At 44.7% G+C, this 18221-nt stretch overlaps 2 protein-coding genes across 2 annotated transcripts; both read right to left on the bottom strand.

The window, feature by feature from the left end:
* Positions 1-8577: 8577 nt before the first annotated feature.
* LOC134189229 (uncharacterized protein K02A2.6-like) lies at positions 8578-9012 on the bottom strand. The gene has a single exon (XM_062657470.1). It carries the CDS (start codon positions 9010-9012, stop codon positions 8578-8580), a length of 435 nt encoding a protein of 144 aa, XP_062513454.1.
* A 193-nt stretch (positions 9013-9205) lies between these two features.
* On the bottom strand, positions 9206-16758 carry LOC134189228 (uncharacterized). Its single transcript, XM_062657469.1, has 6 exons — positions 16378-16758; positions 11297-12020; positions 10739-11244; positions 10250-10654; positions 9713-9808; positions 9206-9640 (listed from the first exon to the last, which is right to left on the bottom strand). The coding sequence occupies exons 1-6, from the start codon at positions 16756-16758 to the stop codon at positions 9206-9208; spliced, it is 2547 nt and encodes an 848-aa protein (XP_062513453.1).
* Between the last annotated feature and the right edge of the window lie 1463 nt (positions 16759-18221).

Genomic DNA, 18221 nt, shown 5'->3' with positions numbered 1-18221 from the left:
TTGATTGTGCTCTGTTAGTAGCAACGCTTATGACGAAGCAACGCAAAACTTCGGTCAGTTGGGAAAAGACGTAATTTTAGTGTACACTTTTGTATGTAGAGCGACGCCCCTGTTATCGGACACCATCAATCATCGGACAGCCGTGCAAGAAGCAAACGAAGTAAGACTGAGCTTTGCTAGTTAAAGCCCACAGTAAGTGTACTATTGGGTTCTTAGTGAGAGACACCGTGTGGCCTTCTACCCTTGCACACAACTCTATTCACCTCACAAAGCCCCCAGGCTAAACCATACTCTTAACTATATACGCGGTTATGGTCTCTCCCATAGGAGTGGCCAACACAATCTAGTAACCTCTATTACATCCCCCTTTGTCAAGTCAATAAACTGCCTTACCAACATGTCCCTTCTCAAAGCATGCAACTCTACTTTTTACTTTCTATAAGTCTAAACGTTTAGGAGTCTTCCACTCCTTGTCCTGAGTGTTGGTGAATTCTGTCGGACTCGGCTTTCTTGAGTAGTAAATGTAGACGTATCCGTTTGATGATGTGCTGATTCGAAGTGAGGTTGGGGTGTCTTCTCTGGAATCTCCTCCGGTTGTGATGGTGGAATGTTCACTAGATGTCGCCAGTTTCTTCGAACAGTTGTTGACTGAGTTTGCACCCGATATGATCTTGGTGTTGACTCATCTTGTAAGACTTTCCCCGGTTCTCGCCGGTCTCTCACCCAAACAGTAGTCCCCTCAGATAAAGGTTTCAGCACTTTAGTTGCATGTCGCTTGTCGAATCTTCTTTTTTGGTCTTCTTCACCAATTGCTTCTTTCGTTTGAATCTCCTTCCAAGGAAGTACTCTTGAGTGTAAAACGTGAGGTAATTTCGGCACAACAGATCGAATTTGTCTTCCCATAAGTAATTCTGATGGTGAAAATCCGTTCGCTAGTGGTGTAGCTCGATATGCCAATAATGCTAAATATGGATTTTTTTTGCTTTCTTGAGAAGACTCTTCACAGTTCTGACCATCCGCTCAGCCTCGCCATTACTCTGAGGGTGTAGCGGACTGCTAGTAATATGCGAAAATTCATATTCGCTTGCGAATTTTGCAAATGCGGCAGAAGAATACTGAGGCCCATTGTCTGATCGAACTTCTTCGGGAATTCCATGTCAGGAAAAAAATTATTTCATGTGTTCAATCACAACTTTTGATGTCTCATCTGATAGTCTCGCTATTTCTGGATACCTTGACAAATAGTCTACAACGAGAAGATACGATTGTCCCCTCCATTCGAAAAGATCAGTTCCGACACATTGCCAGGGACGACTTGGCAAAGGTGTAGGAATGAGAGGTTCAGCTCTATTGCTGCGCTCTTTGCTGCAAACAGTGCAGTTCTCCACTGTCTCTTTCAATTGAGAACTCATTCCTGGCCATCACACTGCTGCTTTTTCGCGATCTAGAGTCTTTGTGAGACCCATGTGGCCTGTGTGGAGTCTCTTTATAACCTCATCTCGTAATAATTCTGGAATAATTATCCGATTGCCTCTTAGAAGTAATCCATCTAGGACTGACAATTCTGTAAATACAGGATAATACTTCTTGATTGGCCCCTTCAGCAAGTGTTTAGCTGGCCATCCCTGTATGCAAAATCGTTTCAATTGATTGCATGTGTTGTCTGCAGTCTGTCTGTCCCGTATGTCTTTCAGTCGTTTTTCCGTCACAGGAAGATGGTTGATGATCAGTTCGACATAGGCTTCAGTTGCTGTTTCCAACTCATGAGCTGATTCCGTAGTTATCTGTACTGGACTTCTGGACAATGTGTCAGGTGTGAAAATTTCTTTCCTGAGACATGACTTATTGAGAAGTTGTATCGCATCAGTCGAAGCCTGAATCTCTGAATACGTATTGGTAGCTCATCCAGCCTCTTGCTTGAACTAAGTAAGGGAACTAGAGGCTTATGGTCTGTCTCCACCTGAAATCTCATACCGTAAAGATAATCACTAAAACGCTCACATGCCCATGTAACAGCCAAGGCTTCTCTCTCTATTTGTGCATATTTTTGCTCAGTGGAAGTCATTGACCTCGATGCATATGCTATCGGTTTGAAGTCTCCTGTGTCCTGTCTCTGCTGTATGACTGCACCTAAGCCAAAAGATGATGCGTCAGCTGACACCACCGTCTCTCGAGCGGGTGTATACAAAGCCAAAACTGGTGATTTTATGAGATCCTCTTTGATCTTCTGAAATGCTGTTGCTTGCGGGTATTCCCAGATCCAAGCATTCTGTTTACTTAGAAGTTTCCGCAGTTGTTCCGTTTTCTCTGCCAAATTTGGAATGAACTTGCCCAAATGGTTCACCATACCTAGGACACGTCTCACTTCAGCTGTGTTGATTGGTTCTTTCAATTGTAACACAGCTTTCACTTTGTCAGGGTCGCTCCTGATCCCTTTCTGATCAATGACTTGTCCCAAGAACTTTATCTTTGGAACAGAAAACTCACACTTTTCTCGATTAAGAGTAACTCCTGACTTCCTCAGTTTCTCCAAAACCTTGCAGAGTCAAGCATCATGTTCTTCTTGTGAACTTCCATAGATCAAGATATCATCCATAAGACATACAGTTCCTTCCATTCCAGTCAGAAGGTTAGACATACGACGTTGAAACAATTCAGGAGCTGATGAAATACCAAATGGGAGTCTGTTGAAACAGAATCTTCCAAATGGTGTTATGAAAGTGGTGAGAAGAGCTGAATTTTTGGACAATGGTGTTTGCCAGAATCCACTGTTAGCATCCAATTTCGTAAACACCTTAGCTCCAGCTAATTGACCCAATGTGTAGTCTACAGACGGTAACATCAAACGCTCTCTGCATACACTCTCATTTAGTCTAAACAAATCTACGCATATTCGAACTCTTCCTCCTGATTTTGGCACTACAACTATGCCGGAACACCAATCAGTTGACGTTTCAACTTGAGAAATCACTCCCTCCTTCAGCATTCTTTCAAGATCCGTCTCCACTTCTTTCATGAGTAGCAGCGGCACACGACGGGGAGTGGACAAAGCGAAAGGTGTTGCATTCTCTTTCAGCTTGATCTCATACTCTCCTTCTAGTTTTCCCAGACCTTGGAACAGTTGAGGAAACTCTTCTTGGACTGACCGTGATGGCTGTCTCGCTGCTGAATCTATTCTCTTTAGCAATTGAAGGCTCTCGATTGCAGGCCACCCCAATAACGCCCGTTCAACATCACGCACCACGTAAACCTCCTGCTGTGATGACCTCTGGCGGTATTGTAATCTTGCAGTAAACTTACCACGAACACGTAGCACATTATCTCCTGGCCCTCTCAGTCTGGCTCCCGTTGGTTGTAGCTTTTTTGTAATGTTACCAAACATAGACTCTGGGATCACGGTAACGTCCGCTCCAGTGTCTATCTTAAATACGACTGGAACGCCATCTAACGTAACCTGAACCATCCATGCTTTACATTGTTTAGACATGCTCTCATTACTCAGTGAGAAAAGATCACCGAACTCTCCCGAGCCTTGGTCTTCAAGTACCGTTGAGACCTTCTTTGTCTTGCAGACACGCGCATAGTGTCCCAACTTTCCGCACTTGTGGCATTTCGCGTTAATCGCAGGACACCGCTCTCTACCGTGTGTAGGTTCTGCGCCGCACCTCTGGCATGTACTTCCTGGTGTGCTCGTTTGCTTTTTGCTGACTCGACTAGCTTGAAAATGCGCCGGCTTGCTTTTTCGTTGCCCTGTTAGCGATCGCTTCACGCGGCGTATCTGAGCTGCTTCCAACTCTGTTGACTTCTGAGATTCCAAGGGTAGTTCATTTTGAACTACAGTCTGCTGCTCTTTTACAGCTTGGCTCTGACGAGATTTTGTTATTGCCGTCGAAAGAGTCAAATCTGAGTCCATCTGCAACGCTTCCGATAATTTGGCATCCCGCAACCCTACCACCAGGCGGTCGCGAATTAGCTCTTTGCGGAGTGTCCCAAACTCACAATGCTCCGCTAAGCTGTACAACGCTGTGATGAATGTTTCGACCGGTTCATCTCTCGTCTGGCGTCGTTCGTTGAATTTTGCTCTTTCAAAGATCACGTTTCGTTTCTTTACGAAGTAGCCATCTAACCCAGCCTTGACGTCTGCATACTTCGTTCTCTGCTCCTCAGTGAGGGTGAGACACGCTAAAACATCTTCTGCTTGAGCGCCCATGGAGTACACGAGTGTACTGATCTGCATTGCGTCTTCTTTCTCCACGAGACCTGAAGCGGTTCAGAATCTCTCAAATCTACGACTCCACCCTGGCCATTGCTCAGGGGACGAGAAATCAAACGTCTCTGGAGGTGCAACCTGGAACGTAGCCATCGCCGGTAGTTTTCTAGAGTTGCGCCACTCCTGACACCATGTACTATTGGGTTCTTAGTGAGAGACACCGAGTGGCCTTCTACCCTTGCACACAACTCTATCACCTCACAAAGCCCCCAGGCTAAACCATACTCTTAACTATATACGCGGTTATGGTCCCTCCCATAGGAGTGGCCAACACAATCTAGTAACCTCTATTACAGTAAGAAGGATTAGTAAAGACTGTGATTTCAGACGCGGGACGTCCAAAGGCTTGAAACGGTTATGCTAGGACGGTTAGACGTGATCCTTTTGTGCGACCCCGTTCATACACCACCATCATTCACCGGACACGACCTCGCCATGAAAACGCAAAGGGTAATTCTGCAACTTCGCACCTGAGATAGGTTTATAGGTGACTAGCTAACACACTAATACTATCACTGTCTCCGTTTGCTACTCTCCAGAAGAGACATAGCGCACGCTCATTGAGTCGAGGTAACGCTCCTTTCGTTGGACAGTCGTTTTTTCTTTGCAGCAGCAGTCTGCAAGTAATAATGAGATGAGAAAGAGTTGGAAGGAAATATCGTACTGCCCCCAATTCGTTTGACCTTTATTTGACTCAGCAACGGTTATTAGCGGAGACTGCTGAATTTTCTCTGCTGACAAGCTCACGCTGTTGGCATCTACTAGCCCTCTGCTACTGTCTAGTCTTCCCAGCGTAAGAATTTGAACTCCTGAGAGTCTTGCAGCACAACTGCACAGGCTTGATGTAGCAGACGATTGACGTCATCCATGTTCGAGCTTTACGGTGAGCACATTCTCCCAACTCGCACAGGAACAGCCCGTGCTCTCCTTTCAAGGCCTCTAAATTGTTACTTGGCTCTGAATAAGACGTGTGCAGGTGTTTCTATCTCAGTTTGATATCTACCTTTGCCTGAACTTGCACCGTCACGAAGTGCAGCACGTCATCGTTGGTACAATCAGCTGTACAGAATGCAGGCACTTTGTTTATTATCAGAACAGCTAGAACCTTCACCCCTACTTCTCCTAGGTAAAGTTGAATTAGATAACGTCAAGTCCTTGTCAACACGCGCTACGCGGCGATCGACTTTCTTTGCAAAGGGTAAAGAGCGTTTGAGCACTTTAATCCTGCCCTCTCATCGTCGTCTTCTTTGTTGAACGGCTAGTTCGTTCAAGCAACAGCGTTTACACGTCCTAGTGGGGGCGTGGTTGCAGGAGAAATGATTCAGAAGTGCCATCAAGCACTCTAAGCAAGCGTTCTGCGTTCTGCGGCGTTTTAAATTACTGAATTTAATCAGCTGCAGTTATTTGAAACCTAGAGCTGTTGCTGAGAAGGTAGGAAGGCAAGAAAATGGGTGTCCGACGATTGTGGCCGTTACCACGGGCGTTTGACCGACTGTAACTCATACAGATCTTGGCTGACATGCAGGGTAACAACGCGATTTCTAGGTAAAGAGTTGTTGATTAGCGATGTATAAGTAACTAGGCTGAAGAATGCGTGTGTGCAATTTAGACGCTACTGTCCGGTGAACGATGCGTTTGTCCGATGAACGGGGTATGCAAGGCTCCGCACAGTTTTCAATCTCACTCTAAGCAGAGAAGAGGTGCAATGCTCTCTTTTGATGTGCTCAATTACAACTTGGATACCTACATTTATGATGTGGTAGGGACTGCGTTCAAAACGGATAACTGAGAACTTGCTTCCGGCATATGATGGTGTCCGAGGTACGGCGCCGCTCTGCAGGGTGCATTCGTTCTATTCCCATTATTCCGGAATACGCGGTTGAAGTCATTCCAACCCTTTCTAATTCGAACGCAACAGAGTCGTATTTATTCCGGGTTGTGGCGGGTTATCACCCGTAGCATCCGGGATAAGGTGTACTTGTGCAAGATGGACGCTGAACGAACTATCTCTTCCTCCGCTTCTGCTACCGTCGTTGCTGTGATTCTAGAGGCATTAAGTGACAGCGAAAGTAGTGAAGAAAGTTGCGGGAATGAAACAATAGATTTCCTACCAGGGCTTCACAGAGATTTCAAAGGTTTTGTCGCACCTGGCGACCAAGCGAAACATTTGGTCGCTACTTGATGTGTATGACGGCCTCGGAGTGCCAGACCAAAGTTGGCCTTGGAATGCCAGACTATCGTTTATTACTAGCTAAGCACATGGTAATGGTGGGTTGTGATAATTCATTATTGCGCAACCTACATGTTCGCGTACGCGTAAACGGTCTAACCTGTAAAACGAATTGCGGTATGTTTTTGTGTGCCACATAATTAGTTAAGTGTATCGTGATGTGATCCTATCTTGTCTATTTTAATCTCAAAACAATGAATAGTCATACGTAATATACGACATACAGTTCTATTGACATCCTCTATCAATAACATCTGACGGAACAACTTATTAACGCCCATAGTTGCTGAGTAACTAGTCAGTGAGTTTTTAGTGATACTTTGCAGATGTTGGTAGAACTAGTTTGTAAAATGGTTTCCGGGTGTATCCTTTACCTTTCCATCTAGCAACTGCAGATGTTGGGTCATAGCTCTCCAAATCAGGACTTTCAGTAGAAGTTAATATCAGATCTGACAATCTCTTGCTCGAGAGACTGCTTCGAGTAGCAGATTTTATTCTTTTCTGGGCGCTGAAGGCTCTTTCGCAGTTAGCGGAACTGATGGGCAAAACAAGAAGGATTACAAAGTGCAAGATGTTTTGTTGCAAGTCACTTCGGTAGGGCTTCTTTGTAAAATATTTTTATATAGCTCAAGGTAAGACTTTTCTTTGAAACAGTTGGTTACGAGGGTTTCAGTTTTATCCATTCTGATGGTATTGCTTTAACACGGCAATTTGCTCTACTGAGAACTGGTTGGTACAAAGCAATCAGCTCTTTCAGTTGGGATTTTCATGCAACAGAACCGCAGAGTTAATTGTCATTGTGTGGCAATGGGTCGTGATGAAATATGGAAAATGCTTTGATACGCACTCCTCAACTTGTTTGTTTTGCCACACACCACTTTCTTTCAGCTTTCTTCGTCTTCTCTGGAGAATTTGTCTATTGCTGTGTTTTGCTCATAACATGGTGGAGCATACATGAACAGTAAAGTCAGCGACCAACGTTTAAATTTACGTTAGTTGTTACGCAAATAAAGAACAATGCCAAATCATACTTTGTTGGTTTGTAGATGGCGTCTGTTAGACAGATGATGTTGGCATACCGTGTGAATTGCCAAGTTTCCAGGCTTACATACGTCAAACTCCGCTCACTCTTATCAGGTGAATGATTCTGCAGTGACTTGCTTGGGTTGAGTTGTGAATTGGCATCAGAAAGAACCTGTTTGCTTGAAATTTTGTTCTTTTTGAAAGTTTGGAAGTAAAACTTAGCACTTGGAGACTCTGATTCCCACTTGGATTTTTACGTGCAATTTTTCTTGATCTATTTTGGAAAGCGTGACACTGCTTGACTAGGTAGATGTGATTTTTGATGTCATTGCTTGTTGGATAGAAAGCTCTGTTAGTCTCATTCGGTTTGATGCCCCCTTCTACAGTAGTTTGTGTTGTCTTTGGAGTCGGACAGTATTCCACGGTGTTTATACTTGTACTGATTTATTACCCAAACAACACAACCACTTATACGTAATTAGAGTATACTACGTAACAGTTGCTAAGACTACAGATACAACACTTCCTCCCCCTTTTAAAAAAATGTAACCGAACCTAGGTGTCAGTCACTTATGATCATACTCTACGTAAAAGTCAGCGAGGGAGGCATGTCTTCTGGTGGTGCGTTGACTTCTTCTATGTAGTAGAGATCCTGGGGCCTTGGCTTTAGCAGGGTTGGAAACGGTCGCAGTACTGGAGAGTGAAGAACTAACCAACTGATCAGCATTTCAAAGAGAACCATCTTCCAAGCGATAGGTGGAAAGTAAGACCCGTCTGGTTATGCGGAGCGGCTTGGAGAAGGCAGGAGCCATCTTATTTCGTCTCACTGGATTGTTGACTCGGACTAACTCCCCACTATCAAAGGTAGAGTTCCGTGCGCGATGTCGACCATCATAATAGTCTTTGACCCTCTGTTGCCTGGCAGCTATGGCTGTAGCGAGATCTTGAATATCCTCATGTCCAGTGTCAGTTGGAAAGTGAACAGCCGGTTGAATAATGGTCAATGGCACCCGAAACGAACGTTGAATCATCAACTGAGCTGGTGAGTAGCCCGTCATAGTGTGTCGTGATGAACGATAGTGCAGGAACGTCCCTGCAGAGTTTGTTGAAACGAAAAGCCTTGTTCTCTGTGAGTACGTACTCTTTGCTTGAGAATTTGATTGAAACGTTCCACGCCACCATTTGATTGGGGGTGGTAGAAAGCGGTGGTAGAATGTGTGATGGCCTTATTGGTAAAGAAATTACGAAATTCTCCTGACTTGAACTGGGGGCTATTGCCGGTGATAACAACCTCTGACAAACCCCATCTAGTAAATAAGTTACAGAGAAACGAGATCACGTCAGCACTGGTGACATGGGAGCTTGGTCGAACTTCAGGCCACTTCGAATGAAGCTCGTGGACCACGATTAAACACTTGTGACTAGTAGGGGCTCCTGCAACCTCACCTACTATGTCAACTTGAATTTCTGCCATGGTTGCTTCGGTCATGGTATTGGAGTGAGCGTGGCTTTCTTGGGTTTGATACCTTTGCCACTTTGGATGCACGCCTCACAGTGACGAATGTAATTCTCTATTTGGGTATCGATACCTGGCCACCAAACTGATGCACGGCATTCTGCTTCGTTTTCACGATGCCCAAATGTCCACCATGAGCCATCTCGAGAACCTTTTGTTGTAAGGATTAGGGTATAACGGCTCTGTCCCCTCTTGCTACACAACTGTCATTCCAGACAGTGAGTTCATCGCGAATCCGAGAGAAGGATTCAAAGAGAGGATCGTGGAGTTTGCCTGGCCATCCGTTGACAATATAGTCGCAAACCTGAAGCAAAAGCGGATCACTCGCGGAGGCTTTTTGGAGCTCCTCCAGAGTAATAACACGATCGAACGGAGTAGTCAACAACTGGACTGGCTTCTCCGAAGGTGATGAGCTCGGTGAAAGATTGGTAGTGCGAGACAGACAGTCGGCTACCTGATTCTGATTTCCTGGACGATAAACTGTATCAAAATTGTACTGAAAAAGACGATCAGCCCAACGATGAAGTCGAAACGGACGACGACCTGTGCCTGAAGCAGACAACAAGGTGGTGAGGGCTTGATGGTCGGTGCGAAGAATGAACTTGCGACCATAGAGATAAATGTGTCAGTGTTCGCAGGCCCTGAGACACGCAAGAGCTTCTCTTTCACCCACAGAGCACTTTTGTTCTGTCTCGTTCAGTGCACGAGAGGCATAGGCAACAGGTTTATCGCATCCATCGATTTCCTGAAAAAAGAACCGCGCCGAGAGCTGCAGAAGAAGCATCTCATGTGAGTCAAGTCGAAGCCGAGATAGAGAAATGTGCAAGAACTGGAGAGTGTACCAGCCGATCCTTCAAGTGATCAAAAGCTGCTTGACAAGACCCGTCCCAGAACCATGGGTATCTGATTTCAAAAAACCGCGAAGAGGGGTCGTGAGGTGAGCATAGTTGGGAATGAACTTCAAATAGTAGTCAGCCATCCCGAGAAAAAACATCAGGTCTTTGACCGAGGCTGATGGCGGTTTCTTCAAAATCGCATCGACATTAGATTGAAGTGGTCGGGTACCAGCATTGGAGACATGGAAGCCCAAAAGTTCAATTTCCGTAGGTCCAAAACACATTTAGACTGATTCAGAGTAACTTGGTGATTGTGAAGTTTGTCCAAAACAGCAGCCAACCGGGAGTCATGTGCCTCGGGTAGACCCATGTACCACAATGTCGTCCATGTAGACTGCCACTCCAGCTAAGCCAGACAGGAGAGAAGACATGATTTTCTGAAAAGCACTGGGAGCAGAGGACAGTCTGAATGGCATCCTTGTGAACTGACAGATCCCTTCATGAGTGATGAATACTGTCAACTTCTTACTGGACTTGGTGAGTGGGATCTGAAGATATCCTTGTGAGAGATCAAGCTTACTGAATGTGGTACTACCTTGAAATTGGCTTGCTATCTCAACCACTGTAGGAAGTGGATACTTATCCGGAATGATGGCCTTGTTGACTGCACGTAGATCAACACAGAGACGAAGACCACCAGATTTCTTCCGAACGACCACTAAATTTGATAACCAAGGAGACGAGTCAGTAGGTTCGATGATGCCTTGAGATACCATCCGCTGTAATGCTTGAGATACTTCATCACGTAAAGATAGTGTTATCCGTCTACAGGCCTAGATAACGAGAGGAATCGTGGTCTTTACCTGTGGTTCATGAGCATATCCTGTGATAGATGCCAGTTTTTTAGTGAAGAGAGAAGGCCACCGGTGAACGGCTTGCTGTAAGCTAAGCGCGAAAACAGGTGACAGAGGCGGTGGAGCGATATTGAAACCCAGATGATCGAAGAGATCCACGCCCATAAGATTTGAATCTTTGGATGTAACGAAGAATTTTAAGGTAGTTGACGGTTGATGGTCATACTGCACTGGTAGGGATACTTTTCCTAATGCCTTGATAGACTTCCCATCATAGCCAATCAGTTGGGTTGTAGCAGATCGAGAATACGCCGAGAAACAACGTTGCCATGTAGGCTGATTCAAGACTGAGACTTTGGCGCCTAAGTCAATCAAAATCTTTAGGGAGTGGTTCGCCACAGTGAGTGCACAACTTAAATCCTGTACGCGAACAAGTAGTGATCTCGTTGACCACGGAACGCACTCTGGCTTGACTTGTCGTTGACGATGGACTGCTAGATGAACTGCTAGAAGATCTGCAGCAACGACCAAAGTGGTTTAGCTTGTGACAACGATAACTTTCTTTACCTATCGGTGGGCATGACTGATTGCCTACTTTATGACCCGACAGACCACAGTTACCAAAAAACTCCGTCTGTTTCGTTGTTTGTTTTGGCGCCTTAGTGCCTGCACGCGTGGATCTTGGAGCGGATTTGGGCTTCCGGTGAACTCGTTGGATATCGGTTGCTTGCATTTGAGCGGAGGCAGTAGGCGTCTGATCGGATGCCGTCTCACCTAACTGAAGCGCCTCGTGCTTAGCGACTTCCACCTGACCAGCTATCTCTACTGCTTGCACACATCTTAGGACGTCCTTCTCCAGAAGGAGACACTCGCGAATAGCGGGAACGGCTGTCCTCTCGATGAGCTGATCCCGAACCATTTGATCATGGAGCTTTCCGAATTTACATCGCGTTGCGAGCTGTCGAAGTGCGGCGATGAACTGCCTGATGGTCTCGCTTTGAGCTTGGCTACGCGGCCGAAAGCGATGACGTTCTGTAACAACAGTAACGTGAGAACCAAAATGTGCGTCAAGAGCGTTGACAACATTGCGGTAAAGCAGTTCTTCGGCGTCTTCTTGAGGCTGCTGTCCACCTGCCTCAACGAGTTGCTGCTCCGATACAGCAGTGGGAAGCGTAGCGAGAATACGTTGGCCTTCCGTGCCGAGGCAGTGTTCCAGAAGTGCTTTCTTCCGTATTCCTGAAAGCGCATCAATTCCAGCCGCAAGCAGATAAGTTTGGAACAAATGGTACCACTGTGCCCAATAAACTGTGCCACCGTCTTAATTCAACTCGTAAAGACTTCGGGAATGGAAGATCAGCTTGCCAGTGCAACATATTCTATCTATGCTGCTTTCCATTGGGTCAACATCAGAACGAACCAGAAAGGTAGGAGCTAGACACAACAATGCTCGCACATTATCTTGCTCACCACCAGATTGTTCGCGCATTTGAAGGATCGGCAAGTTTAAGAGGGGGATCGCAACGAATTGTTTGTAGTGCTCAATCGGACTCCGTACGCAACAAGGATATCCGGGTCAAGAGTCTGGAGTTTCGCCGCCAGATTTCTCACTTTGTCAAGAATCTGCTTAGTTATTATAAATACTGCCACCGTTTGAAATGAGCACAATGCGGCTTGAAGACCTTATTCTTTATCTCCGGAGCAACCCCCTCAACCCTTACCCTAGATCCGCCACTGTCTAAGTCCGGTTCCGGCCGTTCTTGTTGTGCGATTTTTGACTACTGCAATTGCAATAGTGCTTGCTATAGTTCGATAGAATTTCACGCAGGATGCACGGCCAGCACTTTGCTGCACTTGACCTTTTGACGGGTGACCAGAATTCTTGGTAGCGCAGACGAAGCTATAGATCCCTATTTGGCAAAAGAGGCAGTACCTACTGGGTTTGCGCGGGAATATACTTTGTTTGGGTCGTGCGTCCACGTAATCACAATGGCCACCTACGAAACGATACATGCACCTACAATATAAAGACTATATATGGCAAACTGCAGCACAGACGTTTAGCAGTCACTCTAATTGTTGTCTAGCTAGCCTTACTTCATTTCTGTTGTTGCGACGCATGGCTCATTAATCTACATACCAGTATTTCCAGCGGCACTCCCTTCACCTATTCTAAGTTAGAGGATAAGGAGGAAGATTTGAAGTCGTTGTCCTCACAAAGTCTGCTGCTCCTTTGATAGAGTAAAGTTGCAGCTCAGTTTGATTAATTAACTGCATGATATTTCTGCTATGCTTGTATTACATAGGCTACTCAACGTAGAAATACCGGCAAAGAGTATATGAACGACGCAGACATATACGATGTAGAGTACCAATTATGGCGGACAGGTAGAGGAGCAAAAGTTAGAAGTAGGTATGCTGGTGGACTGGCTTATGTCTACGATATCATGCTGTTATCGCCTACTGTGGACGGATTACAGGCTATGTTGGATGTGTGTGGTCAGTTTGCGGAGGAGAACGCTATGAAATTCAATGTTCAGTTCGTCTCAATGATTACCCGAAAATTGAATTCTGCTGACCCTCATCTGCAGTTGCGTGATATAATGTACATGTGACTCACCAGTTCATACATTTGGGATGTATATTTAGTGAATACAGGGATGTTACTGCATCTGTCAGAGCGCGTATTGAAAAATTTAACGGTGCTGCGAATGTAGTTACTGGAAGAATATGCGCATTGAGTAGAGAGGAAGAAATCTGGTGACAGCTGATGATGAAGTCATTTGTGCAACTTAAAATCGAGAAAAATTGTGGAGACGGGTGATTAGGTAAGGGCTGGGAATAGGATATACCGAGTCTGTGAGAACTACAGTTGGAGATTGGTTTGACGAGGTTATCAAGTTGATGATGAGGCAGCAATAATTATTTGTTTATAGAGCTGGTTGTGGATGTCACATTGGCTACTAGGAAGTCATTTCAATCATGGCAATCTTTGCTCTCTCCACAGCCATCTGATGATATTCAAAACAAAACTGCTTAATGATTTTGAATTTGAGATTTGTCAAAGTCAACAATAATGCAACAATAAATCTCTGACGTTCGGTTTGGTGTATAACTTTGCCTTTGATACCGTTGAAAGCTGAGCTAAATTTGAGTAAGAACACTTGGTCGAAAAAGGGACAAGAAGTAGTTTGCTCACACATAACCTAGTGTAGATAGGCGCGAAAGCTCTTACTTATCTAGACCACAATCTGGAAGTGAATGCTTGTATTACTTTGAACTTTAGCACTTAATTAAGACGTCATCGTCCAGCTACTATGACGACTTTCATTTAGCTAAACCCACAGTCTGGAAGTGAATCTTCATTTAGTTCACTTGTATTACTTTGAATTTCTAGCACCTATTTAAATCGTCATCGTCCAGTTACGATGACGTCTTTCATCTAACTAAAACTACATGTAGTGTTCTTGCATTACCAGTGAACTTTGAGCACTTAATTAAATCTTCATTGTCCAGTTACGAAGATGTCCTTCTACGTGTAGCAACCTTTTCCTTACGTCATACACTACACATAACATCATCTAAAGAAACACTGTACTGTACCATAGACCTCGATCACGGTACCGGACGTAATCATTACGCCCCCGCAAAACAATTCTTTACACGATGTTACGTAAATAGATGCAGATTATCGTCTCTTTGGCGTGTTACTTGTTTTCCACACGTTCAGAAATAATTTGGACTCTTTTGAAGCCAGCCAAATGACAACCGACGAGGTTTTGAGGCCAAGTGTCTGAGACTTGAGTTTGGGCAAGAGTACTACAGGAAGACCATTGATTTCCATTCGTACGAGAATAGCCGGCACCGTTTCATAGTTCACAACAAGGTAGCTGTGCAGCGCGTTCATTCTACGTGATGCCTGCTTGCCTAGACATCTATGCTTTTTGTTGGCAGCCTAATTCGCATTGGTACGGCTTTCTGTTTGCTTACAGTTTGTTCTACTGCTGCTGTAATAGAAGTTGAACTGCTAATGAGCAATCTGGTTTAGTTTAGGTCTCTAGGAAAGTTGACAGACGCACAACTCCAAAGGTTTCTTCATCGCGTGTCATGTGATCACGTAAGCTATTTGGCTAATGCTGCGAGCCAACATGTTCACAATAGATGCTTTATGCCTCAGTAGTTTGCATGATGCGTTTTTACCCGTTTTGAGTGCTCTGCCGACTACAGACTTGGCAAGCTCGCTCTACTGACGTGTGTGCCACGCCCCTAAATTTGTTAATGTGCGACTACCTGACGGCCCCGGAATGGAGAGGCAAACAGGTGCAGTTGGAGTTCTGTGATACTGCTTTATCTTTTAAAGTTACCAAAACTTTCCTGGACTTGCGGGCTACGCAACTTCCTAGAGAAGCGTCTTTTGGGGTGTTGGCTGACGGACTATAACTTTTATTAACACGATTACGTTACACCACGGATACCAAACAAGCTAGCTACACTCGTACCAGTAAATCAACGTTTGGAATGACTCACTAGATACGCATACTCACTATCTATAGACCCATGTGACGTAAATCACAACTGCTATATAGAGTAATAGTACATGTCAGCAGCTACTCACACTACAGATATTCACGCGTTTCTGTATAATAGAACAAGAATTATTTTTGTAGAAACTTAAAAAATTGCAACAGTACAGCTGAGCCACTGCGTAAATGCGTACACGTACAACAGTGGTATTGTATTCTAATCCGGGAAGTTGGTGTCGTATCCGGGGTATTTGTGAAGAGTGTCATGGCCGCCGCCACTGCACGATCATCTCTGGTTGTTAGACCAGAGTTTCGGTTGGGCGCCGTTTCTTAATAGTTTCACCCTTTGATAGTTCCGGGGTATTTGTGAAGAGTGTCATGGCCGCCGCCACTGCACGATCATCTCTGGTTGTTAGTCCAGAGTTTCGGTTGGGCGCCGTTTCTTAATAGTTTCACCCTTTGATAGTTAGTTGAGTAGATGTACCTATAACGTTTTGAGGGCGACGGCAACACCGTCTTATTCCCAATTCTTACCAGAGCCTGTGTCTATCGAAAGACTGATGTTTTGGCCTCCGTTGGTTTTTAGCTAGTCTTAGACTTGGGAATAGCAATTAAAAACCTATTAAATACCCAGTTGCAGACCCTGAAATAAGGATTTCAAGTTGATCGGTCATCTAGTCAAAGCTGTAGCCGCCATTTTGAAGCGTCACCATTGCAGCCGCCATTTTGAGAAATGAATGACTAATTACATAACCAGTAGCGTAGCCAGGATTTTTTTCTTACCGAGGCAAATTGATATTAATATTAATTTTTTTATTAATATTAATTCCTTATTGATATGCACTACCTAAGGCTATTGCTGTCATATTGATATGCTTAATTGATTTGACAGGGTAAAAACAGTAAACTACACTTGGATTAGTTAGCAGTTGGCAGATGAAGCTGTCCAATCCTTCTATGTCTCGTGGAATCAAATCTTTGCAGAACATTTTCTCTGCTAATTTTCATATCCTTGTGGACAAACATGAGAGCTAACCCATTTAGCCTATTCTCTCCCATAGTGGTTCTTGACCAATGTTTAAGCCTTCTCATCTTCGAAAACGACCTCTCGCAAGATACTGACCCTACTGGTAGAGTCAACAATAGCTTGAGTATCGCATGCACGTTCGGGTAAAAGTCTTTATCCGCTAATTGCAGCGTGTCAAGTAATGTGGCATTTAGCCGTTCCGCTCTTGGAACTTCTGAGCATTCGCTCTTCCAAATGAGTATCTCAGTATCGAAAGTTTCTGGTTTCGGCAAGTCTGGACTGAAAAATCTTGTGATAGCTTCTTTGTCGTCAGTTGTTAAGTCAAGCACAAAATTAGGAAGAAGACTAAACCCAAGAAACATCCCCTCTGAAGAATTTGGAAAGCGTTCTTCAAGTTGCGTTACCGTGTGGTCTATAAAAGTGTAGAACACATTTCTTCTAAAGTAAGCTTCAGGGCACTCACTTTCTAATGCCACGCCCATTTTTCCTACCGAGGCAACTGCCTCACTGCCTCATGCCTAGCTACGCTACTGATAACCCTTCGTCGAGTCTGATCCATGTCATGACTGGTAGAGTGATGTGATTTGTGTTTTCTAAGCTGGATATGTTTATGCTAAACAGTGATTAAATAGAAATATCTTTTCAGTTCAGCTATATATCCGGTATTGTTGTGTGATGCCTATCGGCTGCCTGCATGATTGTACAAATGCGCTGTATTGTGTATGTACTACGGTTGTCTGTACAGTCATTTGTGGACAGTCTCACTGCCTGCACAGTGGTTATGTCACTGTTGTGGTAAAGCAAGTGGGTGAATTCTTTGACCAAGAACTAGCTCAACTGTCTTGACCGTTGGTGAGTTGTCAGAAGCGTACGAGCGCAGAGGACGCCTGAAGCTGTGGTCTCCTAGCATCATAATAAACAGTACCCCTGAAAGCAACCCGGCCATTTCAATTCATGACGTAACTTTGTTTCCCGTAGTGTACCAATGCTCAGACAAAATTCAGTTGTCATGTAGCCGATGTGTCATGTTGCAGATTACACAAACAAGTGAATAAACAGCTACACAGACAAACACGGCTGCCCTAAACAAATCTCTAACAATGGCCGTGGACTACCCCTCCTCAGTCAGCAAGGGAAACTTGCTCTTCTTCCACAAATTGCTCTCACAGAACGGCGTCTCCGCTGCTGATACGGTCTACGGGCAGATTGATTGGGACGCCTCTTTTGCATGCCACCAAAGATCAACTGCTCGTCTAGAGTTGAATGATTCCAGCGATTCCTTTCCAATATTGAGCGTCAGCAGATTATCCATTGTTTCTATAGACAGTGAGGAGCGCTTCTGGGTCTTCAAGAGTTTCAGGGTCGAAACACCCTCTCCACACTGCTGTTAGATACAGGGAGGGAAAAAAAACAGCTTTGCAAGGATGAGCACGTTGTCCCACTCAGCAGCATCAAGAACATGAAAAAGACGCCACCGCACAGCCTGATGACTTAAGGTGTTGATTGAAATAAACCTTACAGCATGTGAGCACATATCTTAAACTCTTCTTGGATACTGTACGTAATGGCATTGGATTGTTCAAGGGGAACTCTGAAATGGGCAACTAAGCGATCAATCGCATCAAGTGGATTCACCTTCCCGCAAAGGGCATCATTACGAATACCATCACTATCGTCATTGTTATCGTCATCAGCAGCAGCAGCATTTTGATCATCACCACCTGCAGCTGCATCAGTGTCTTTCAGGAGCTTTTTCCATTCATAGGTAGCAAGCATGACTTGGATATCACGCAAGAGATTTAAGGTTTGACCATGACAGCCTGGACTTGATACATGTTATAATGGCTGTAGCAAACTCTTCATAATTGTCTTCAAAGAAAGACACTGCCTCTGGAATAATTCCTGTGCTTGGTAAGTGGGGGACCCTCCCTTGTGATCTTTTGGA

The sequence above is a fragment of the Corticium candelabrum genome, chromosome 13, assembly GCF_963422355.1.
Source record: "Corticium candelabrum chromosome 13, ooCorCand1.1, whole genome shotgun sequence".
NCBI lineage: Eukaryota > Metazoa > Porifera > Homoscleromorpha > Homosclerophorida > Plakinidae > Corticium > Corticium candelabrum.
The sequence above is the reverse complement of the archived record's forward strand: the minus strand, read 5'-3'. Positions and strand labels throughout refer to the sequence as shown.